General features: G+C 47.5%; 2 protein-coding genes, 1 long non-coding RNA gene and 1 pseudogene across 8 annotated transcripts in view; 1 reads left to right on the top strand and 3 right to left on the bottom strand.

The window, feature by feature from the left end:
- IQGAP1 (IQ motif containing GTPase activating protein 1) overlaps positions 1 to 1,881 on the bottom strand; it is a 123,434-nt gene extending 121,553 nt beyond the window's left edge. For all 4 annotated transcript variants that reach the window (XR_006740120.1, XM_045573424.1, XM_036415629.2 and 1 more), the window contains exon 1: positions 1,726 to 1,881. Coding sequence is in view for 3 of the 4 variants with exons in the window: in XM_045573424.1 (XP_045429380.1) it covers positions 1,726 to 1,780 (55 nt within the window). In the remaining variant the exon portion in view is untranslated. The remainder of the gene's footprint in view (positions 1 to 1,725) is intronic.
- Positions 1,882 to 11,755: 9,874 nt separating this feature from the next.
- Positions 11,756 to 12,367, bottom strand: LOC118706383. The gene is made up of 2 exons (XR_004984006.2): positions 12,153 to 12,367; positions 11,756 to 11,905 (listed from the first exon to the last, which is right to left on the bottom strand). It is a non-coding gene; the product is annotated as an uncharacterized LOC118706383 (long non-coding RNA).
- Positions 12,368 to 14,818: 2,451 nt separating this feature from the next.
- ZNF774 (zinc finger protein 774) lies at positions 14,819 to 24,767 on the bottom strand. Of its 3 annotated transcripts, none has more exons than XM_045573430.1 (4): positions 24,641 to 24,767; positions 22,145 to 22,261; positions 17,312 to 17,418; positions 14,819 to 16,081 (listed from the first exon to the last, which is right to left on the bottom strand). In XM_045573430.1, the coding sequence occupies exons 2-4, from the start codon at positions 22,240 to 22,242 to the stop codon at positions 14,862 to 14,864; spliced, it is 1,425 nt and encodes a 474-aa protein (XP_045429386.1). In that variant the 5' UTR covers positions 22,243 to 22,261; positions 24,641 to 24,767; the 3' UTR covers positions 14,819 to 14,861. The 3 variants fall into 3 exon arrangements, with proteins under 3 accessions (XP_045429386.1, XP_036271548.1, XP_045429385.1); XM_036415655.2 differs by having other exon boundaries at positions 22,145 to 22,314; XM_045573429.1 differs by having other exon boundaries at positions 22,145 to 22,314; positions 24,584 to 24,767.
- LOC118706377 lies at positions 17,779 to 18,263 on the top strand (annotated as a pseudogene).
- Positions 24,768 to 24,860: the final 93 nt, after the last annotated feature.

A 24,860-nucleotide genomic window follows, 5' to 3' on the forward strand; every position in this document is an offset into this window, starting at 1 on the left:
CGGTCAAGGGCATGTACCTTGGTTGCAGGCACATCCCCAGTGGGGGGTGTGCAAGAGGCAGCTGATCGATGATTCACTCTCATCGATGTTTCTAGCTCTCTATCCCTCTCTTCCTCTCTTGAAAAAATCAATAAAATATATATTTTTTAAAAAGCCCGTGCGTGCGTGTGTGTGTGTGTGTGTGCGCGCGCGTGCACGCGCATGCTTCACCTCCAAGCAATCTACCTCTTGCTTGGGCACCCAGGGTACATAATAAATTCCTAACTCCTCGGGGGGGTGGCATTCAAGGCCTTTCCCGATTTAGCTCCCACTAACTTTTGGAAACTCTCCCGCCCCTCTCCCTGCCCTTCCCTCTCCTCCCCCCACCCCCATAGCGCACTCCACACCCTAATTCCCAGTGCCTTCCTGCTGTTCAGTATCTTAATTTATGCTCTTCCCACTTCAAGCAGCGACCAGGTCTATTGCCCCATCCAACCTGCCAGCAGACTGCTCTGTTCAAATGTCACGGCCTGTGCCCGCCCCACCCCACCCCCACTTCCCCAGGCGGATCCTCAGCCAGGCTCCTCTGTATGCTGAGTTTTCTTTTCCACGCACCTTTTTATCTTTATGACCCCTTATTATTATTATTATTATTGGGAGGGACACCAGTCTGTCTCTCTGATTCCAATGTTCTCTGCAGGCAGGGACTGGGTCTCAGCTTTTCATGTCCCAAACCTGACACCATGCCTTACGCTTCACTGTAGATGTGTGAAATTATCTTTTTAAAAAACACAAATTCAACCTTACTCCCAGAGCATAAAAAAAATAAAATCGAGCCGAAACCGGTGTGGCTCAGTGGATAGAGCGTCAGCCTCCGGACTGAGGGGTCCCGAGTTCGATTCCGGTCAAGGGCATGTGCCTTGGTTGTGGGCACATCTCTGGTAGGAGGTGTGCAGGAGGCAGCTGATCGATGTTTCTCTCTCATGGATGTTTCTGACTCTCTATCCCTCTCCTTTCCTCTCTGTAAAAAAAAAATCAATAAAATATATATTTTTAAATAAAAATAAATAAAATCGAAAAACCTCCAGACTCCGAAGGACTTTCCCCCCCGGCCAGGGGGAACTATCCCGCCTGCGGTGCAATGACGTCCCAGGGACAGAAAAAAATGAGGAAGTCAAGAGGGTTTTCTCGTTTTATTGCTTTTGAAATCCTGACGGAGGGAACCCAGCCGGGGGGATGGAAAAGCTGAAGTGACTCGCCCAGCCAGGGCCGCACCTCTCGGCTCGCCCTCTCGGGAGGACCGGGCAGGTCTGGACGCGGGGTGCCCCCTCGCCCGCAGGCAGCACGAGGGCAGCGGCTCCCCGGGAAGAACCAGCGGAGCCCGGGCTCCGGTGCCCGGGACACGCCCTGCGCGGTCCTCCTGCCACCTCACCCCGGCCGGGCCGGCCCCTCAATCTCGGCGGCGCGGGGGGCCGGGCGGGGCTGGGGGAGGCCCTCCGGCCGCAGGGTGCGGGGTACGGCGTGGAACCTGCCTGGGGGGGTCCCCCCTAATCCCCGCCGCCGCCTCAGAGACCGAGGGGCCTCGCCGCCCGCACCCCTCCCGCCCACCGCTCCGGCTCTTCCGGGTCCGCGCGGGCCCGCAAGCCGCCCTGCCCCACCCGCCTGGCCGAGCCCCCCGGGAAAACGGCGCCTGAGGGGCAGAGAGCCAGCCCTAAACCCCCCGCCCCCATGGAGCCCCGCACTCACAGCCATAGTGCGGCCGGAACACGCTCAGCCCGTCAACCTCCTCGGTGGCGGACATGGCGGCCGAGCCCAGGTCTCTGCTGAGGAAGCGGTGAGACCTTAGAGGCGCGGGCGGCGGTGGCGGCAGCTCCTGCACAGTGCGCGGGCTGCCCTGCCCTCAGGCCCCGCCCCGGCCCCGAGGCCCCGCCCACACCTCCGGCCCCGCCCTCAGACCCAGTCCTGGTCCCCGAGGCCCCGCCCACATCTCCCGCCCTGGTCCTGAGGCCCCGCCCCACACCTCCGGCCCCGCCCTCAGACCCAGCCCTGGTCCCCGAGGCCCCGCCCACATATCCCGCCCTGGTCCTCAGGCCCCACCCTGGTTCCCGAGGCCCCGCCCACATCTCCCGCCCCGGAGGCCCCGCCCCAGCGGCCGCACCCATGCCGCGCAGGCTGCAGCAGGCGGAAGTGGGCGGGGCACTCACAGGCTGCTCCGCCCCCAGATCCGCCCATACCCCGCCCCGCGCCCTCAAAGGGGCGGGCGAGAGGCGGAAGAAAGTGGGCACAGCCCGCCCGCCCGTCAGACAGACTGGCGACCAGTTTGGCTCGCTCAGGAAAGCCCGACTCCGCCCCGAAGCCCTACCCTCTAAGGCCGGCATCTCATCCGCATCTCGGACAAAACGGATGCCTTTGGCGGTGGCTTGAAATGGAAAAGGTGGGCCAAAACCGGTTTGGCTCAGTGGATGGAGCGTCGGCCTGCGGACTGAAGAGTCTCCGGTTCGATTCCGGTCATGGGCATGTATCTTGGTTGCGGACACATCCCCAATAGGAGGTGCAAGAGGAAGCTGATCGATGATTTTCTCTCATCGGTGTTTCTAACTTTCTATCCCTCTCTGTAAAAAATCAATAAAAATATATTTTTTAAAAAAATAGAAAAGGTGGGCTCCGTGCCTTGCCCTGCCTGCCGAGCCAAACTCTGCACCAAAGGCCCCTGAGGAGGGCGCCCTTTGCAGTGGCCCAGGGCGTTGGTATTGGACGCCAGGAGGGACCGCAGGGTCTGGCCGTCTGGCCTCAGTTCTTCCCTAGATTCCCCGTTAGTCACCAGGTTTGAACTGCTTGACCTAATGTTTGAGAAGTGGATGCTAAAGCGGGAGAGCTGTACTTGTCCAGACTTACTTCCCTTACTTACATCCCCTGCCACTGATTTTTGCAAGTTCGTCTTTTTAAGTGACTTTTGCCCCTTTTAGGGAGGGCTAGTTTCCCTTGCAGCTTATGCGCTGCCCTTAAAATAATTGTTATTCGACGGATTTCTGTCCTCAACCCTCTTCCATAGGACCCATTTTATTATTTTTTTATTTTTACTTTTTATTGGTTTTTTACAGAGAGGAAGGGAGAAGGAAAGGGAGAGGAATAGAGAGTTAGAAACATCGATCAGTTGCCTCCTGCACACTCCTTACTGGGGATGTGCCTGCAACCAAGGTATATGCCCTTGACAGGAATGGAACCTGGGACCCTCCTGTCCACAGACTGACACTCTATCCACTGAACCAAACTGGTTAGGGCCATAGGACCCATTTTACAACTGAGGAAACAAGCACACAGTGGTTTGGTATTTTGCTCAAGTCCTAAGATTTAGAGTTAGGAATCAGGGCGGGTCTTTCTGATCCTAAAATTCTCTGGCCTGTCACTAACATCACATCCCACTTTAGAGATAGACTATCCCTGAGAAGGTGTTCATTCACTTCCGGTACATGCCAGATGGTCTCTGTGAAAACCCTTCAGCAAACATGTATGAACAGCCGTATCCTGGTCTAAAGACAACTGACAGCAGAGACCTAGAGGTTGTGGGAGGAAGCCAGGAAGTCAGCCCAGAATGAAGCTGGGCTTTGGTTTCCTGGCCGGGGTTAGAATGGGCCACAGTATGCTGCTGCAGACTCAAGGCTGACGACAAAGGATAACTATAAGGACCCATCAAGAGACATGGCTAGCCTTGGCTGGTTTGGCTCTGTGGATAGAGCGCCGGCCTGCAAATTGAAGGGTCCCGGGTTCGATTCCGGTCAAGGGCATGTACCTTGGTTGCAGGCACATTCCCAGTTGAGGGTGTGCAGGAGGCAGCTGATGGATGTTTCTCTCTCATTGATGTTTCTAACTCTCTCTCCTCTCCCTTCCTCTCTGTAAAAAAATCAATAAAATATATTTAAAAAGAGAGAGGGTCACTAGCCACAGTAGCTAACCTGCACTTAGCACACAGATGACAGATTCAGAGCCAAAGCCATGCTTGGTAGTAACAGCCGGCTTCTGGCTTCTGGATCCCTAGAATTGTCTCCGAAAGAATCTGATGGGCAGCAGCAGCAGGTGGGATGGACCTGCCGTCCTGGCTGCAGGCAGAGAAGCCAAACATTTGCAGACTGGGACCTCATTGTGGACAAAGCACCTGGTATCTGGGGCAGAAGGCAGGGTCATACCGGGAGAAGAAGCAGGAAAGTCGACGCCAGAGCCCCTGTCAGGGTCTTAAGTTCTACACGGAGGACATTCAACTCTCTTCTCATTGGAAGTTACATTTTTAAAAGCAGGGAGGGATATAATTTGACTCAACAAAAATGTATGAAATGTTTGCTTTGCACTAGGTACGAACAAGGGCATAAAGTTGAGTTAAACATAGTCCCTGCCCTTTAGACAAGGACACGAATGACTTTACAAGATGAAAATTAAAAGTAAGTGTAGCCGAAACCGGTTCGGCTCAGTGGATAGAGCATCGTTCTGTGGACTGAAGGATCCCAGGTTCGATTCCAGTCAAGGGCATGTACTTTGGTTGCGGGCACATCCCCAGTAGGGGGTGTGCAAGAGGCAGCTGATCGATGTTTCTCTCTCATTGATGTTTCTGACTCTCTCTCCCTCTTCCTTACTCTCTATGAAAAATCAATAAAATATATATTTTTAAAAATAAAAAAATTAGCTGAGACCGGTTTGGCTCAATGGATAGAGCGTCGGCTTGGGGACTGAAGAGTCCCGGGTTCGATTCCGGTCAAGGGCATGTACCTTGGTTGCAGGCATATCCCCAGTAGGGGGTGTGCAAGAGGCAGCTGATCGATGACTCTCTCTCATCAATGTTTCTAACTCTCTATCGCTCTCCCTTCCTCTCTGTACAAAATCAATAAAATATATTTTTAAAAAAATTAAAGTTAAGTGTAATACAAGATGTAGAAAGGGTTACAGAGATCCAAAAGAGATCCCGCCTTACCTGGTTTGGCTCAGTGGATAGAGTGACAGCCTATGGACTGAAGGGTCCTGGGTTCCATTCCCACCAAGGGCACATGCCCAGGTTGTGGCCTTGATCCCTAGTGGGGGGCATGCAGGAGGCAGCCGATTCATGATTCTCTCTCATCATTTATGTTTCTATTTTCTCTTCCTCTCCTTTCCTCTCTGAAATCAATAAAACATTGAGAGAGAGAGAAAGAGAGAGAGAGAGGCAGAAGTCAAAACCGGTTTGGCTCAGTGGATAGAGCATCGGTCTGCAGAAAATCAATAAAATATATTTTTTTTAAGAGAGAGAGAGAGAGGGGGTTGGGGGGAGAAAAAGAGAGAGAGAAAGATCCCATCTGCCTGATGGAAGAGATCTGGAATATTTCATGGAGAGAGAAGGTTCTAAGGGGGCTTTGAAAATGTGTACTTGATTAATTTGAATTCCCTGAATTGGCCACATGGACAACCAATACACTTGTAAAAGTTGTTCAATTTCCCTGCTAATCAGAGAGATGCATATTAAATGTCATTCATACCCATCAGATTAGAAACATTTTATTTATTTTTATTTAAACATATTTTATTGATTTTTCACAGAGAGGAAGAGAGAGGGATAGAGAGTCAGAAACATCGATGAGAGAGAAACATCTATCAGCTGCCTCCTGCACACCCCCTGCTGGGGATGTGCCCACAACCAAGGTACATGCCCTTGACCGCAATCGAACCTGGGACCTTTCAGTCCACAGGCCAATGCTCTATCCATTGAGCCAAACCGGTTTCAGCAGATTAGAAACATTTTAAAGTCTGATGAAATAAAGAGTTGGCAAGGAAGAATAGTGAAGGGAATTCCTACTGTGAGAATGGAAACCAGTACAACCACTTGGGAGGATAACTTGAAAATATCTAGTTAAGCTTGCGCTTAACCTATGACTTCAGAATTCCATTCTTAGGTGTACATACCCAGAGACTCCTACACATGCACACAGGCAGGCATAGTATTTCATCGCAAAAATTCCTGTGACAGCAAAAACCAGGAGTGATCTAAATAGCCATCATCAGAAAAACAGGTAATACCTAGCTGGTTTGGCTCAGTGGGTAGAGCGTCAGCCTGCAGACCAAAGGGTCCCAGGTTTGATTACGGTCAAGGGCACATGCCCAGGGTTGTGGGCTTGATTCCCAGTAGTGGGGGTGCAGGAGTTAGCCAATCAATGATTTTCTCTCATCATTGATGTTTCTCTCTCTCTCCCTCTTTCTTCCTCTCTGAAATCAACAAAAATATATTTAAAAACAAAACAGGTAAATTCTGGTGTGATTATATAGTGAATATTAAAACACAGAAATGAATGAAGAACAACTACATTGAATATGGATGTCTTTCCCAAATATAGAATTGAGGAGGGAAAGTATAAAATAGTTGCCTTGATACCCATTTGTAGACAGTTTAAACAAGATTAAGCAAATCAATATTGTACATTACTTAGGGATCCATCTCAATATTTGCATATAATATAGAGAGAAAGTGTAAAAAAGTGTAAAGTCATAGGAGTGAAAAATACCAAGTTCAGGAGAGTGCAAGAAGGATTGGGGAGCCAAAACCGGTTTTGCTCAGTGGATAGAGCTTCGGTCCACAGACTCAAGGATCCCAGGTTTGATTCCGGTCAAGGGCATGTACCTTGGTTGCGGGCACATCCCCAGTGTGGGGTGTGCAGGAGGCAGCTGATCGATGTTTCTCTCTCATCGATGTTTCTAACTCTCTGTCCCTCTCTCTTCCTCTCTGTAAAAAAAAATCAATAAAATATATTAAATAAATAAATAAACAAACAAGGATTGAGGAAGGGGCTGTGATTGGGGAAAAAGTCAAACAAGTATAAATTGCAGGAAATAAAGTGTGTTTTTTATTTTTATTTTTGTTGATTTCAGAGAAGAAGGGAAAGGGAGAGAGAGATAGAAACATCAATGATGAGAGAGAATCATTGATCGGCTGCCTCCTGCACGCCCCCCACTGGGAATCGAGCCCAAAACCTGGGCATGTGCCCTTGACCGGAATTGAACCTGGAACCCTTCAATCCGCAGGCCGCCGCTCTATTCACTGAGCCAAACCAGCCAGGGCTAAGTGTGTTTTTTCTTTCATGTTTTATTAAAGTGTAGTTCACAAAATTGTATTTTATTTTTAAAAATATATTTGATTTTTTTACAGAGAGGAAGGAGAGGGAAAAGAATAGAGAGTTAAGCTGAAACCAGTTTGGCTCGGTGGATAGAGCACCAACCTGCAGACTGAAGGGTCTTGGGTTCGATTCCGGTCAAGGGCATGTACATTGGTTGCAGACACATCCCCAATACGGTGTGTGCAGGAGGCAATTGATCAATGTTTCTCTCTCATCGCTGTTTTTAACTCTCTATCCCTCTCCCTTCCTCTCTGTAAAAAAAAAAAAAAAATCAATAAAATATATATTTTTAAAATGTTCAACTTCACTGCTAATCAAAGCAATGTAAATGGAAACAATCTGTACAAATCCTGCCTCTTAAGGGAGCACAACTGTTTTTCAGGGATGAGGGTGTGGGGATGTGGGTATTATTTGTTGCTGGCAGCACGGTAAATTGGTACAGTTGGCTCAGAAAACCATTTAGCAAGAAGTAACAAGGGCTATAAAAACGTTCACACCCTGTAGAAATCATGCAAATTGTGGAAATTATTTTTTTTCTGGGAGGTTGGCACAAGAGGACTATTGAATTAGCAGGGCCTCTTTTTTTAAAAAATATATTTCATTGATTTTTTTACAGAGAGGAAGAGAGAGGGATAGAGAGTTAGAAACACCAATGAGAGAGTATCATCGATCAGCTGCCTCCTGCACACCCCCCTCTGGGGGATGTGCCCTCAACCAAGGTACATGCCCTTGACCGGAACCGAACCTGGGACCCTTGAGTCCGCAGGCCGATGCTCTATCCACTGAGCCACACCGGTTTCAGTGGCAGGGCCTCTTGCATTCAGACAGAGGGTCCGAGCTCAGCTGATGACAGAAGGGTGGGCCTATAGTTTTCTGGACGTTTCTTTGTATTATCGGGTCTAGTAATAATTAGTGTCGTTTTTTAAACATTCGTTTAAAATCTTGCTTGGCGTTAACTTGTATTGACATAACCTTCAAACACGTGGTATCTACAGAACGTGTGAAGTGCAATTAACAAGTTTTGCTTGAAAAAGTTTGTGTTTGGTTTGGTTTTTGTTGCAAAACTAGGGCTAAGAAGATGGCGGATGAAGAGCATATTCGGCACTGCATGCTTTATGAGTTCCAATTAGGAAGAAAAGCAAGTGAGGCTGCAAAAAACATCTGTAGTGCTCTTGGTCAAGATGCAGTTAGCTTTAGAAAACGCCAGCGTTGGTTTGAGAAATTTCGCGAGGGAAATTTTTCGTTAGATGACAAGAGTGGTCGAGGCCGTGTGTCCAATTTTGATCAAGAAGCTCTTCAAGCTCTTTTGGTGCAAAATCCTCAAATTACCCAACAAGAGCTTGCGACAACTTTAAATTGTTCACAAAAAACAATTTTCAATCAATTGCGTGCACTTGGCAAAGTCCAAAAGTTTGGAAAATGGGTTCCTCATGAGTTGACTGACAACAACCGTAATCAAAGAGTCACAATTTGCAGTTCGCTCCTCTCTCGTCAAAACCGTTTGCCGTTTTTAGAGCAAATTGTTACTGGAGATGAACAATGGGTGATGTATGTTAATTTGAAAAGGCGGCCTCAATGGTTGGACAAAAATGAGGCTCCGCAGCCCACGCCAAAACCTGACTTGCATGCAAAAAAAGTGATGTTGTGTGTTTGGTGGAATTTTAAAGGAATTCTTCTTTATGAACTTTTACCATCTAACCAAACCATTACAAGTGCAGTGTATAGTGCCCAATTGGAAAGGTTAGCCCAAGCTTTAAGAGAAAAAGAACCCGCGCTGATTAATCGGAAGGGCGTAATTCTTCACCACGATAACGCACGACCGCATACTGCAAGAATCACTGCTGAAAAACTGCGCCAGTTGGAATGGGAAGTTCTCCCTCAACCTGCATATTCTCCTGATATTGCCCCTTCCGATTACCATTTGTTTCGTTCTTTGCAAAACTTTCTTCTTGGAAAAAAATTTAATAATGAAGAATGCCTCAAAAATGCATTGACCGAATTTTTTGCATCAAAATCACAAGAATTTTACAACAGAGGGATTAAAATGCTTCCTGAGCATTGGGCACAAGTAGTAGAAAACAACGGCAACTATATTGTTGATTAAATTTTGTTGTATTGTTTAAATAAATTCAATTTAAAAATATATTAGAAAACGACATTAATTATTACTAGACCTAATACATAAAGGGAGGGCTTGTTCCTCAGCCGAAGGGAAAATGAGAAAGTGTGACTGAGAGAGAATGGGAAGGACTGGCCTCCAGTCTGTCCAGGCCCAGGCTCTTGGATGGTCCCTCTTTCTTTTATTCTCGGTATAACTCAACTTTATGAGATTTGAGTGGAGACGGGGAGTCTCTGCCAGTGTATTCTGTTTCCCTATTCGCTTTTTTCTTGTGAAATATCTTGTAAACAGCCGAAACCGGTGTGGCTCAGTGGATAGAGCACTGACCTGCGAACTGAAGTGTCCCAGGTTCGATTCGGGTCAAGGGCATGTGCCTTGGTTACGGGCACATCCCCAGCGGGGGGCGTGCAGGAGGCAGCTGATGGATGATTCTCTCTCATTGATGTTTATGACTCTCTATCTCTCTCCCTTCCTCTCTGTAAAAAATCAATAAAATATATATTTTTTTTAAAAATATCTTATAAACAAAAAGTTATAAATAATGCAAATTAATTTAAATTTTTAAAAAAATTAAACTCTGTGTACTCAGCACCCAGCTTAAGAAATAGAACTTAGTATTCTTCTTTCTCATTTCAGTCCACCTCTACCCTGGCTTTGATAAATCCTTTGTTTTCTTTTTCTTTCTTTCTTTCTTTCTTTCTTTCTTTCTTTTTTTAATATATTTTATTGATTTTTTTTTTACAGAGAGGAAGAGAAAGAGCTAGAAACATCGATAAGAGAGAAACATCGACCAGCTGCCTCCTGCACAACCCCCACCAGGGATGTCCCTGCAACCAATGTACATGCCCTTGACCGGAATCGAACCTGGGACCTTTCAGTCCGCAGACCGATGCTCTATCCACTGAGCCAAACCGGTTTCAGCTCTTTTTTTAAAATAAATAAATATATATATATATATATATATATATATATATATATATATATATATATTTTAATTGATTTCAGAGAGGAAAGGGGAAGGAGAGAGAGATAGAAACATCACTGATGAGAGGATGAGAGAGAACCATTGATCAGCTGCCTCCCGCACACCCCGCACTGGGGATTGAGCCTGCAACCCAGGCAGGTGCCCTGGGCCAGAAGCTTACGCTACTGAGCTGGGTGTACAGTTTGAGAACCACTGTACTGAAAGAATCAGATTTTTTTCCTGGTCAATTATCTGACTTCCCTGACAAAGAAAGGGCTTAGGGCAGGCAATCAGCAGTTCTGTCCCCTCCTGAGTTAAAGCCCTCAGGGGCATTCCATGGACTGGAAGGGAACAAATTAGTGTTCGAGGCTGACGTTAGTAATTTAGTCTGAATAACACAAGGTGGCTTTTAAGAAAACCTTCAGGCACCAATTTTTCCCTCTAGTATTAAACACCCCACACACACCCTCCTTAACCCCTTGCATCTGCCCTTACCTGCCCACTCTTCCTCCTTCAGGACCAAGGGGACCCCAACCCAGAATCCTGTAAAGCTCCCGGGAACTTAGGGTACCCGCCTCCATCATTTCCAACTTCCGAGCAGCCTGATGGATATACCATGTTTCCCCGAAAATATGACATCCTCGGAAAATAAGACCTACTTACAGATTTCCTTCTAAGTGAAATATAAGGCATCCCCCCGAAAATAAGGCCCCCCCTTTGGCTAAACATGAGAGATTTGGCCCACTGATTCTGAAAGAAATGGAGTCACAAGAAATTCACCAGGAAATTCAGGAATTGGATTGTTAGGATGATGTTCCAGAAGATGATGACATGATTGTCATTGAATCAATGAGTAAATTCTTGATACTGTAGGATTCACAGTTTGTCTGGTTTGTGTTGACAACGACCGTACTACCGTACCGTATACAGGTGATAAATTTCCTTTATTTTCATTTAACAATAAATGTGTACCGTATTCTTCTTCATGGAGAAATAAGACATCCCCTGAAAATAAGACCTGGTGCCTCTTTGGGAGCAAAAATTAACATAAGACACTGTCTTATTTTCGGGGAAACAGGGTAACACGAGACACTGACGAAGCGCAGAGCGGGTCAGGTCTGTGTTGCTGACAGGAGACCTGCAGCCAGAAGCTGGCTTGTCTGTCAACTACGTGATCCACAGCGAGCGGTTTGGCCTTTTTCAAGCCTTAGGTTTTCAACAAGTGAATAAAGCGGCCTGTCCTTAGGAGCGAAAATGAGACATCTGGAGAATTATTACCCAGAGTTCCTCGGGAGGGAGGGGAAAAAGACACATTTGCAACAAGACTGTAACTTTAGCCAAAGCTGGTTTGGCTCAGTGGATAGAGCGTCGGCCTGAGGACTGAAAGGTCCCAGGTTCGATTCCGGTCAAGGGCATGTATCTTGGTTGCGGGTGCATCTCCAGTGGGGGGTGTGCAGGAGGCAGCTGGTCGATGATTCTCATCGGTGTTTCTAACTCTCTATCCTTCTCTCTTCCTCTCTGTAAAAAATCAATAAAATATATTTAAAAAAAAAAAGACTGTAACTTTAGAGATATTACACTTTATGGTTTAACAGCAAAGTGCTCGCGTGCGTGCTAAGCTCTCACAACCACCTAGCAAGGTAGGGAAGGTAGGGACTGACAAAAGGCAGAAGTCTGGCCAAGGTCAAGTGTCAGGGCCAGGACTCAAACAGCTCACTTTCTCGGAGAAGTCAGTGTTCTTTTTCTTTTTTTTCTTTTTTTTAATATATTTTATTGATTTTTTACAGAGAAGAAGAGAGAGGGATAGAGGGTTAGAAACATCGATGAGAGGGAAACATCGATCAGCTGCCTCCTGCACACCTCACTCTGGGGATGTGCCCGCAACCAAGGTACATGCCCTTGACTGGAATTGAACCCGGGACCTTTCAGTCCGTAGGTCGATGCTCCATCCACTGAGCCAAACCCGTTTCGGAGAAGTCAGTGTCCTTGCCAACACCGCCTTTCCTCAGTACATTTCAATTAAACACAGGAATGTACTGGTGTGTGAAATGAATGACCCTAAGAGGGTCACCGAGTTGCAGTAACTTAAAACTAAAAGGCAGCCGAAACTGGTTTGGCTCAGTGGATAAGAGCGTCGGTCTGCGGACTGAAGGGTCCCGGGTTCGATTCCGGTCAAGGGCATGTACCTTGGATGCAGGAATATCCCCGGTAGGAGGTGTGCAAGAGGCAGCTAGTCGATGTTTCTCTCTCATCGACGTTTCTAGCTCTCTATCTCTCTCCCTTCCTCTCTGTAAAAAATCAATAAAATATATTTTTTAAAAAAAACTAAAAGGCAAAGGACCCAGCAGGTTGGAAAACAGCCGGATGCCGGGAAGGCCCCTGTGGCTCAGTGGTCTCAGGAATCTTGCTTCCCCAGGTGACAGTCCTCCTCCAGGCCCCTCTGGCTTGCTTGTCCCTGCATTTTCCGGTGCCTCGGATGGCAGCAAACCTCCCACCGGAGCGCCTCAGGCACTGCTGCTGCACAGAACCAAGGCGGCTGAAATGCTCTCAGCCGCTTAGTCACAAGACCGCAAACATCCTCTCGGTAATTCTGCCTCGTCATGGCGGTGAGACATCTGGTGACTAATGCCTGCCTGGCACTGGCTCGGGAGAGTGTTCTATTGTTTTATTCAATCTGGGCGCTCACACCCCAAATCTCCCGATGCCAACCTAATGGCTTGCAAGTCCTCGGGTCTCGGGGCGGCCCTGATGAAGGCCTTACTGTGTAATGAGGCGGATAGAAGCAACCAGCTTTTAAGGGGCAGGCACAATACTTAGAGGGCTTTATCTAAAGATCTCGAGTATTAATCATTTTAGGGATAATGGGACCGCTTTGTTACTGAGCAAAACTTTGTGCCGGGCGCTGTACTAGGTGGCTTACGTGAGACCTTTAGATCACGTTTATTTCACTTCTCTTAGAGCAGTGGTCAGCAAACTCCTTAGTCCATAGAGCCAAATACCAACAGTACAACGATGGACATTTCTTTGGGGAGCCACATTTTTTTTTAAATACATTTTATTGATTTTATACAGAGAGGAAGGGAGAAAGATAGAGAGCTAGAAACATCGATGAGAGTCATCAATCAGCTGCCTCTTGCACACCCCTTACTGGGGATATGCCCGCAACCAAGGTACATGCCCTTGACCGGAATCGAACCCGGGACCTCTCGGTCCCCAAGCCAACGCTCTATCTATCCATTGAGCCAAACCAGTCTCGGTGAGCCACATTTTTTTAAACTTAAACTTTTTCTAACTCCACTTCTTCAAAACAGACTCGCCCAGGCCGGGGTATTTTGTGGAAGAGCCACACTCAAGGAGCCCAAAGAGCCGCACGTGGCTCGCGAGCCGCAGTTTGCTGACCACGGTCTTAGAGTAACACCAGGCATCCACCATTCAAACTTATATATTTCCCTAAGAATTCATCAAAAACATTGAAGGAATGAATGCCTTGTGTGTTGTTTGGATCCTATAGGTTTATCCTTACCATTAAAACAGGAGGGGGAAAAAAGAGACGGAACAGATTAGGGCCGAACTCGAGCCGCCACTGGTGCCCAGGTTCCTAACAGGGGTCCTTGAAGATAGTTTTCTCTATTGGGGATACTTAACGATAAAAACTTGGCCCTGACAAAACAAAAACAAGAACAAAAACAAAAAAACAAAAAAATTGGCCCTAACCGGTGTGGCTCAGTGGATAGAGTGTCGGCCTGTGGACTGAAGGGTCCCAGGTTCAATTGTGGTCAAGGGCTCATTCCTGGGTTGCGAGCTCGATCCCCAGTGGGGGGCATGCAGGAGGCAGCCAATCAATGATTCTCTCATCATTGATGTTTCTCTCTCTCTCCCTCTCTCTCCCTCTCTCTCTGAAGTCAATAGAAATATATATATATATATATATATATATATATATATATCCTGTTTCTCAAAAAATAAGACAATGTCTTATATTAATTTTTCTCCCAAAAATGTGCTAGGTCTTATTTTCAGGGGATGTCTTATTTTTCCATGAAGAAAAATACGGTACACATTTATTGTTCAGTGAACATAAAGGAAATTTATTACCTGTATACGGTACGGTAGTACAGTGTTGTCAACACAAACCAGATAGACTGTGAATCCTACAGTATCAAGAATGTACTCATTGATTCAATGACAATCATGTCATCATCTTCTGGAACATCAACCTAACAATCCAATTCCTGAGTTTCCTGGTGAATTTCTTGTGACTCCATTTCTTTCAGAATCAGTGGACCAAATCTCTCATGTTTAGCCTAGGGGGGGGGGGCCTTATTTTCGGGGGTGATGCCTTATATTTTACTCAGAAGGAAACCTGTAAGTAGGTCTTATCTTCCGAGGATGTCTTATTTTTGGGGAAACATGGTGTGTGTATATATATATATATATATATATATATACACACACACACACACACACACATACATATATACATACATACATACACACACACCCATATATATATACATATACACGTATATATGTGTGTGTGTATATACTGTATATGTGTATATGTGTGTGTGTGTGTGCGTGTGTGTGTGTGTGTATATATATATATATATATATATATATATATATATATAAATTTTTGGAAGGGAGCAGCAAAACCACCTACAATCGTTCCCTACATCAAATGGGTGTTTTGATGGCATAAAAGATGCGCTTTCTGACGGAAGCTCTTGCCGCACTCGCTGCAGGGAAACGGCTTTTCCCCCGTGTGCGTCCTCTGGTGCGTGAGGAAGTGGGAGCGCTGGTTGAAGGCCTTGCCGCACTCCGGGCACGGGTACGGCCTCTCCCCGAGGTGGATGCGCTGGTGGGTCACGAAGTGGGAGCTCTGGCTGAAGCTCTTGCCGCACTCGCCGCACCGGTAGGGCCTCTCCCCGGTGTGGATCCGCTGGTGCTTGAGGAGGGCCGAGCTGTCGGTGAATCCTTTGCCGCAGGAGCCGCACGCAAAGGGCCGCTCGCCGGTGTGCGTCCTCCGGTGCGCGGCCAGGTGCGAGCTCTGGCTGAAGCTCTTGGGGCAGGACGGGCAGCTGAAGGGCCTCTCCCCCGAGTGCGTGCCCATGTGCGCCACGAAGTGAGAACTGTCCGCGAAGCCTTTCCCGCACGCGGGGCACTGGAAGGGCCGCTCCCCGGTGTGGGTGCGCCGGTGCTTGGCCAGATCGGAGCTCTGGCTGAAGCTCTCCCCGCACTCGCCGCACCGGTAAGGCCTCGCTCCCGTGTGGGTGCGCTGGTGGGTGATGAGGTTGGAGCTGCGGCTGAAGGTTTTGTGACACTGGAGGCACGTGTAGGGCTTCTCCCCCGTGTGGGTCCTCTGGTGCATGACGAGGTGCGGCTTCCGGCCGAAGGCTTTCCCGCACTCCGGGCACGCGTAGGGCCTCTCCCCCGTGTGGGTCCTCTGATGTTTGACGAGCGTGGAGCTGTCGCCAAATCTTTTCTCGCACCCGCCGCACTGGTAGGGCTTCTCCCCCGTGTGCGTGCGGCGGTGGGTGACGAGGTCCGAGCTCTGCTTGAAGCCTTTCCCACACTCGGTGCATGCGTAAGGCCTCTCGCCGGTGTGGGTTCTCAGGTGTCGGATGAGATAGGAGCCCTGGCTGAAGGTTTTCCCACATTCCGCACACGTGGGCTTCTTTCCCGGAGAGCCCTCCAGGAGCCTGTTTAGATCCTCGCCCCGACGGCCCTCCCCTGGAAGGGTCCCGGGTTCCGATTCAAGGCCCCTCTCCCAGCTTCCTCCCCAGCTGGGTGTCTGATAAACCTCTTTACCGGCCTCTTCTGAGGACGCTCCGCTTGGCTCTGCTGCTTCAGAAGCATCCTGGTGCAGTTTTTCCAGCTGACCCTCCAAGTCTGAAAAATTAACAGAAGTGACTGAGGATAAAGTTGTCGGGAATGTACATCGGAAGGCAGCAAGAAATATATATATATTTAAATAAATTTTATTGATTTTTTTACAGAGAGGGAGGGGGAGAGAGATAGAGAGTTAGAAACATTGATGAGAGAGAGTCATCCGTCAGCTGCCTCTTGCACGCCCCCCACTGGGGATGTGCCCACAACAAAGGTACATGCTCTTGACCGGAATCGAACCCGGGACCTTTCGGTCCAAAGGCTGATGCTCTATCCACTGAGCCAAACCAGTTTTGGCGGCAGCAAGAAATATTGAAATGAGTGTTTTTGCCACAGACTGTACTTAATCTGATTACGTTGATATTCACTCTGTAAAAAGTTTATTGATGTCCACTGAGCTCATGGAAAACATGAGTGCCTAAATGCTTTTTATTTTTTTAAGATGACCAGATAAATTTTGCGATGACCTTTTACATCATTTAAGAGTAAGCAACAAGCCGAAGCCAGTTGGCTCAGTGGTAGAGCGTCGGTCTGCGGACTGAAGGGTCCCAGGTTCGATTCCGGTCAAGGGCATGCACCTTGGTTGCGGGCACATCCCCGGTGGGGGGTGTGCAGGAGGCAGCTAGTTGATATTTCTCTCTCATCGACGTTTCTAGCTCTCTCTCTCTCTCCCTTCCTCTCTGCAAAAAAACAATAAAATATATTTTAAAAAGAAGAAGAAGAAAAAGAAAAAGGAAAAGAAAGAAAAGAAAGGGCTTTCCTGAAGAAAAAAAAAAAAAAAAGAGTAAGCAACAAGTAGTCAAGTAGTCAAAATGAGGCAACTCCTTTCAAAGATGTCAGAGTGGAAATGAAAGTGAAATGCTTACTTAGAAAGAGACTTTATTTGGTCAATTCCTGACTGCCCAAGAACTCAAATTTAAACTTCCGATAGGGCTGAAACTGGTTTGGCTCAGTGGATAGAGCGTTGGCCTGCGGACTGAAAGGTCCCGGGTTCGATTCCGGTCAGGGACATGTACCTTGGTTGCGGGCACACCCCGGTGGGGGGCGTGCAAGAGGCAGCTGGTCGATGTCTCTCTCTCATCGATGTTTCCAGCTCTCTATCCCTCTCCCTTCCTCTCTGTAAAAAATCAATAAAATAAATTTAATAAGTAAATAAACTTCCGATAGGAAGCCCAAAACTGCAGGGCAGCGTTTTTCTAACTTTTCTCCCACCAAGTAGCACTCACATCTCACCTGTGTGACTCTCCCTCAGGATGCCTCTCGCCTCAAAATGTTGGAGGGGCAGGAGCCACGGCTCCTCTTTCTGGTCCAGCTGGGAGATGACACGTGGTCTGGAGATTCTACACAGGAAGATGAAGAGGGGATGTTGAGCTGAGCCAATCGCAGAGGCCTGGCCCAAATCTAAGCCCTCCTCCTTCTCTAGGGAGAAGGGGGACATCCAGAGAAACCTTATGTGTGTTTTGTCTCATTAAAAGGGCAGCCACGGCCAAAACCGGTGTGGCTCAATAGATAGAGCGTCAGTCTGCGGACTGAAAGGTCCCGGGTTCGATTCGGGTCAAGGGCATGTACGTTTGTTGCGGGCACATCCCCAGTAGGGGGTGTGCAGGAGGCAGCTGATTGATGTGTCTCTCTTATCATCGATGTTTCTAACTCTCTATCCCTCTCTCTTCCTCTCTGTAAAAAATCAATAAAATATACTTTTTAAAAATAAAAGGGCAGCTCTTTCCGCCATTGGTCTGTGGCGCCACAATGGTGCGCATGAATGTCCTGGCTGATGCTCTGAAGAGTATCAGCAATGCCGAAAAGCGAGGCAAACGCCAGGTCCTCATTAGGCCGTGCTCCAAAGTCACCGTCCGGTTTCTGACCGTGATGATGAAGCATGGTTACATTGGCGAATTTGAAATTATTGATGACCACAGAGCTGGGGAAATAGTTGTGAACCTCACAGGCAGGTTGAACAAGTGCGCAGTAATCAGCCCCAGATTTGATGTGCAACTCAAAGATCTAGAAAAATGGTAGAACAACTTGCTTCCATCCTGTCAGTTTGGTTTCATTGTACTGACAACCTCAGCGGGCATCATGGACCATGAAGAAGCAAGACGAAAACACACAGGAAAGAAAATCTGGGATTCTTTTTCTAGGGATGTAATACATTTGTGGAAATAAAATGCCTCACAGGAAAAAATAAATAAAAAATAAAAAATAAAAAATAAAAAATAAAAAATAAAAGGGCAGCCACGATAAAGTGATCAAAGAGCGTGATTTCCCCAAGAGGCTGAAGAAAAGCTCTTTTCCTCCCATAAAAAACAAACAAACAGTCCTGACCAGTTTGGCTCAGTGGATAGAGCGTCAGTCTGCAGACTGAAGGGTCCCAGGTTCGATTCTGGTCAAGGGTATGCAGGAAGCAGCTGATCCATGTTTCTAACTCTCTATCCCTCTCCCTTCCTCTCTGTAAAAATATATTTAAAAAAACAAAAATAGCCGAAGCCGGTTTGGCTCAGTGGTAGAGCGTCGGTCTGCGGACTGAAAGGTCCCTGGTTCAATTCCGGTCGGGGCATGTACCTTGGTTGTGGGCACATCCCCGGTAGGGGGTGTGCAAGAGGCAGCTGGTCGATGTTTCTCTCTCATCAATGTTTCTAGCTCTCTCTCTCTCTCCCTTCCTCTCTGTAAAAAATCAATAAAATATATTTAAAAAACTAAAAAACAAAAAACATCAGAATCTCAGAAGGAAGGTGGGGGAGGGTGTGTGGGTGAGAGATAATCAAAGACTGTGTATGCATATATGCATAACCCATGGATGCAGAGAGTGGGGTGGTGAAGGCCTGGAGTGAGGAGGCTAGTGGGGGTGTGTGAGGAGGTTGGGGGGGTGGATGGAGGATAAAAGGGGACATATGTAATACTTTCAACAATAAATTATTATTATTATTTTAATCAGACAGAGGTCATTGAAACTCTAGGGTAAGTACAATAACTCATCTCGGAAGGCACAAGGCTAAACCCATGTGGAAAGATAATTTTATCAGGAACAAAGCCGCCATGACCTCACTCTTAGAGAGAATCAAGGGATTAATTATAATATTGGCCTTTAATTTTTTTTTCCAGAAGGATAGCAATAGATACTGCTATGAGAAAAAGACAAACACTTGAAGAAAAAAAAAAAAAATGAACAAAGGACATGCATAGGCAATTCACAAAAGAAAGAAAAATAGCCTATACACATATGGAAAGTCTTTATAGATAGATAGATAGATAGATAGATAGATAGATAGATTGATTGATTGATTTCAGAGAGGAGGAGAAGAGAGAGAGAGAAACATCAATGATGAGAGGGAATCATTGACTGGCTGCCTCCTGCACGCCCTCCACTGGGGATTGAGCCCACAATCCAGGCATCTGCCCTTGACCGGAATCGAACCTGGGACCCTTCAGTCTGCTGGCTGACGCTCTATCCACTGAGCCAAACCAGTCAGGGCTAGCCAAAGAAATTTAAATTAAAACGATTGTCCGGCCGAAGCCGGTTTGGCTCAGTGGTAGAGCTTCGGTCTGTGGACTGAAAGGTCCCAGGTTCGATTCCGGTCAAGGGCATGTACATTGGTTGTGGTCACATCCCCGGTAGGGGGTGTGCAAGAGGCAGCTGGTCGATGTTTCTCTCTCATCGATGTTTCTAGCTCTCTATCTCTCTCCCTTCCTCTCTGTAAAAAATCAATAAAATATATTTTTTTAAAAATTACCCTGTTTCCCCGAAAATAAGACAGTATCTTATATTAATTTTTGCTCCCAAAGATGCACTAGGTCTTATTTTCAGGGGATGTCTTATTTTTCCATGAAGAAGAATACGGTACACATTTATTGTTAAATGAAAATAAAGAAAATTTATTACCTGTATATGGTACGGTAGTACGGTAGTAGTCAACACAAACCAGACAAACTGTGAATCCTACAGTATCAAGAATTTACTCATTGAAGAAAAAAAAAGAATTTACTCATTGATTCAATGACAATCATGTCATCATCTTCTGGAACATCATCCTAACAATCCAATTCCTGAATTTCCTGGTGAATTTCTTGTGACTCCATTTCTTTCCGAATCAGTGGACCAAATCTCTCATGTTTAGCCTAGGGGGGGGCCTTATTTTCGGGGGGGATGCCTTATATTTCACTCAGAAGGAAACCTGTAAGTAGGTCTTATTTTCGGAGGATGTTTTATTTTCGGGGAAACACAGTAGCTATCCTTACTAATTAACCCAGACTCTTAAAATATAATAGCTACCATGATGGCAGACTAGAAAGAAAAGGACACTTTCCGATAATGCTTTTGGGAATCAGTAAATTGATTTAATCTTTTTAGAAGGCATTGGGCAAAAACATCAAATACCTGAGAAATGTACCTATTTGTGGACCCGGCAATTCTAAATCTGGGAATTGTAAGAAAATGAAAAAAAAAAAGTTGTGCGAAAGACGTATTAGCTACTTATTAACTAACTACAATTCAATAAGGAAGACTTTATTAAAAAAAGATAATGAGCTAAGAGTTATTTATCACAATACTGGTGAGAATCTGGAAAGAACACAAATCAATTAAATGTCCCACAACAAAGGCATACGAAAGGCATATTTGAGCCATACTAAACTGCTATTTGGTTTTTCAAATACGTTTTTATTGATTTTTAGAGAGAGATGAAGGGGAAGCGATAGAAGCACTGATGAGAGAGAAACATCATCCATCAGCTGCCTCCTGCAAGCCTCCCACTGGGGACTGTCAGAGTCTCAAAGGAGGAAAGAATGAACTTATTAGATCATCTGGGCCTCCAAATGGTGCCAGCACCCAGGGACAGGCAGTCAGAGCTTCTAAGGGACCCTAGGTAGGGTTTTTCTGGGCAGAGAATTCTCTGGGCAGGTCCCCAGGGGAAAGATAATGGTCTTAGCAAATGGAATGTGACCTAAGCAGAGGGAATGTGGTCCAACAAAAGGGAATGCCGGTGGTAAAGCAGCCCAAAGGTCAATTCCCAGCCCCAGCCGGTTTGGCTCAGTGGATGGAGCATCGGCCTTCGGACTGAAGGTCCCAGGTTCGATTCCAATCAGGGGCTCATGCCTGGGTTGCGGGCACATCCCCAGTAGGGGGTGTTCAGGAGGCAGCTGGTCAAGGTTTCTCTCTCATCAATGTTTCTAACGCTCTATCTCCCTGTTAATATATCAATATATATATTTTTTTCTTTTTTTTTTAAGTGCCATAGAAATGGAAGTCCTCTATTCTTTGCCAAGGAGGCAACAGTTATTCTCACAGGGATCTGGAGTTCCAAGAGACCAGTGAGACTTAGGCCCTTTCATTTATTTATTTATTTTAATTTATTTTTTTAATATTTTTTATTGATTTTTCACAGAGAGGAAGAGAGAGGGATAGAGAGTTAGAAACATCGATGACAGAGAAACATTGATCAGCTGCCTCTTGCACATCCCCCACGGGGGATGTGCCCTCAACCAAGGTACATGCCCTTGACCGGAATCCCGGCTAGACTTAGGCCCTTTTAAAATATAGGGCTTAAGTCTAAAGGAGAGTAGCAGCCTGCCCAGCTGGGTATGGCTCAGTGGCTGAGCACCCACCCAGGAACGCAAAGGTCACTGGTTCGATTCCCAATCAGGGCACATACCCAGGCTGTGGACTTGATTCCCAATAGGGGAGTGCAGGAGGCAGCCAATGGATGATGTTTCTGCCTCTCTCTCTCTCTCTCTCTCTCTCTCTCTCACTCTCTCTCTCTCCCCCTTTCTCTCTCTCTAAAAATCAATAAAAACATACTAAAAGTGCCGAAACCGGTGTGGCTCAGTGGGTAGAGCGTCGGCCTGCGGACTGAAGGGTCCCGGGTTCGATTCCGGTCAAGGGCATGTACCTTGGTTGCGGGCACATCTCCTGTGGGGGGTGTGCAGGAGGCAGCTGGTCGATGTTTCTCTCTCATCAACGTTTCTAGCTCTTTATCCCTCTCCCTTCCTCCCTGTGGAAATTCAATAAAATATATATATTTTTAAAAAACATACTAACAGTAAATAAGTAAAGGAGAGTAGCATCCTTACCCTTTGAGAGCCCATTCTTCTAAGGGTGCTGGGTCGTACCCCGGAAGAGGGTTCTCTAAGTAGTGCCTATCCTTCCCTGGAGTCCCCAGCCGCCACATCACTGAAGGTCATCGGGTCCTAAAGCAACAGACCCCGTTATGCATCCAGCTCTTGGGACGGCCTCCCATGGTCTGAAAAGCAAAGGACAGCTCCCGAGGACATCCGTGTACGCAAACAAAGCCCCTTCCCCCCCCTTCACTAGACTAGCTCTGAGGTGAATTCTGTCCACCACAGAAGGTTTGGTTTTCTTACTCTGTTTCTATTTATTTATTTACTAGAGGCCCAGTGCACAAAATTCCTGCATGGGGGGAGGGAGGGGTGTGTTCCTGGGCCCAGCCTGCACCCTCTCCAATCTGGGACCCCTCGAGGGATGTTTGACTGCCCGTTTAGGCCTGATACTGGCAGGATCAGGCCTAAACGGGCAGTCCAACAGCCTCCTCACAATCCAGGACTGCTGGCTCCCAACCGCTTGACTGCCTGCCAGCCTGATCACCCCCTAACCACTCCCCTGCCAGCCTGATTGACGTCTAACTGCTCCCCTGCCGACCCAATTGCATCTAACTCCCCTTCCCTGCTGGCCTTGTCGCCCCCATCTGCCCTCCCTTGCAGGCCTGGTTCCCCTTAACTGCCCTGCACTGCAGGCCTAGTTCCCCTCAACAGCTCCCCCCCCCCCGCAGACCTAGTCCCCCCCAACTGTCCTCCCCTGCAGGCATGGTCCCCCCAACTGCCCTCCTCTGCCGGCCTGTTCCCCCTCAACTGCCCTCATCTTTAGGCCCAGTCCTCCCCAATTGCCCTCCCCTGCAGGTCCAGTCCTCCCCAACTGCCCTCCCCTGCTGGCCATCTTATGGTGGCCATCTTGTGTCCACATTGGGGCAGCCATCTTTGACCGGCCCTGGAAGGTTTGGTTCAGTGGATGGAGCGTCAGCCTGGGGACTCAAGGGTTCCGGGTTCGGTTCCAGGCAGGGACATGTACCTTGGTTGCGGGCACATACCCAGTGGGGGGTGTGCAGGAGGCAGCTGATCGGTGTTTCTCTCTCATTGATGTTTCTAACTCTCTATCCCTCTCCCTTCCTCTCTGTAAAAAATCAATAAAATATATATTTTTAAAGAAAGTTTCCAACAGAAACAAACACAAGTCAGCCACTGAACCTGCTACAAAATACTCTTGTGTTCCAGAATTCAGGATTGACCAGATGAGGGTGAGGAAGTTTTTACTCTTTCCCATCTTCCTCTCGACAATCAAAGCACCTAGAACTTCTAGGCTACACACACACACACACACACACACACTTTTCTCATGGAAACATGAATCCATGTACAGCCACTACTATTGGTCACTGATTCAATCCTGAGTGTTGAAAGGACCCCAGAAACCGTAGAAATACATTTTACCTCTCTGGCTTAAAACCTTCACCAACAGCCAAAACCGGTGTGGCTCAGTGGATAGAGCGTCAGCCTGCGGACTGAAAGGTCCCAGGTTCGAAAATATATATTTTAATATATTTTAAAAAATATTTTATTGAGTTTTTACAGAGAGGAAGAGAGAGGAATAGAGAGTTAGAAACATCAATGAGAGAGAAACATCCATCAGCTGCCTCTTGCACACCCTCTACTGGGGATGTGCCCGCAACCAAGGTCCATAACCCTTGACCAGAATGGAACCTGGGACCTTTCAGTCCGCAGGCCGACGCTCTATCCATTGAGCCAAACCGGTTTCAGTAATATATATATATATATATATATATATATATATATATATATATATATATATATATATATATATATATATATATATATATATATATATATATAATTTTAAATCATGTCATCGGGGAGTGAGAACCCTTTGCTGAGTTTGGACCAATCCTTTCATTTCTCTGTCCATCACAAAGCACCGGTGCAGCGCCCCCTGCAGGAGACGACAGGAACTGCGGGCACGGAGACCCTGTCTCCCACCCTGTCTCAGGGGCAGGTGACCTTAATGACCCTCTCACCCCACCCCCATCCCCCAGCACCTGGTGCCTCTGTGCGAAGCAGCGGTTTGTCACTGGATTTATTAATAGAAACATGACCGCCCGGAAAGGGCCGCCACCCATTCTCCCCCCACCCCCCGCCGTGCAGCAGGCCCGATCGGGGTGCTGCGGTCACCCTGCGGGGGGACGGGGGGGGTCACAAAGCTGGGCTGCCACCCGGGACCACCATCCTCCAGGAGCAAGAAAATGGATACGAGGGTTGCCATGGCGACGACAGGACAGAAAACCGCAGCTCCCGGTCCCCGCTGCTGAGGGTCCGGGCAGAGTCGGCGGACATCGGGGAGGCAGGCGAGCCCCCCCATCCGCGCTCCTTTGCAGGCAGCGATCGGCTGCTGCGGCCGCTGTCTCCTCTCTCAGACCCACTCACCGCCCCGGGAAAAAGGAGATTCCGCTGCCCGGCCCGCCACACCCAGCGCGTCCCTACCCGCACCCGAACTAGGGTGCGTGACAGGACTGTGGAGACACAGGTGGGAACTGGGCGCTCCCCAGCCAGCCGCCGGAAGACACCGCCCAGGGCCTCTTGCTATTGGCTCTGCAGTTTCCGTGACGAGAGATATCCCCTAGCCGTAGGCTGAGCGAGCTGCCGATCACCGCGGCACCTTCTGGGAAATGTAGTCCTGAGCAGCAAAACATGTAAAAGGATT

This window comes from Pipistrellus kuhlii, unplaced genomic scaffold, assembly GCF_014108245.1.
Source record: "Pipistrellus kuhlii isolate mPipKuh1 unplaced genomic scaffold, mPipKuh1.p scaffold_m20_p_50, whole genome shotgun sequence".
Classification (NCBI taxonomy): domain Eukaryota; kingdom Metazoa; phylum Chordata; class Mammalia; order Chiroptera; family Vespertilionidae; genus Pipistrellus; species Pipistrellus kuhlii.

Bases quoted from the DNA above. Each gene is read 5' to 3' on its own strand.
- ZNF774 (XM_045573430.1), bottom strand. From the start codon at position 22,242: ATGTGGCGGCTGGGGACTCCAGGGAAGGATAGGCACTACTTAGAGAAC. The intron at 17,419-22,144 runs GTAAGGATGCTA...CTTCCTGTGTAG, and splicing joins GAAGAATGGGCTCTCAAAGG to AATCTCCAGACCACGTGTCA. The intron at 16,082-17,311 runs GTGAGATGTGAG...TTAATTTTTCAG, and splicing joins CCTGAGGGAGAGTCACACAG to ACTTGGAGGGTCAGCTGGAA.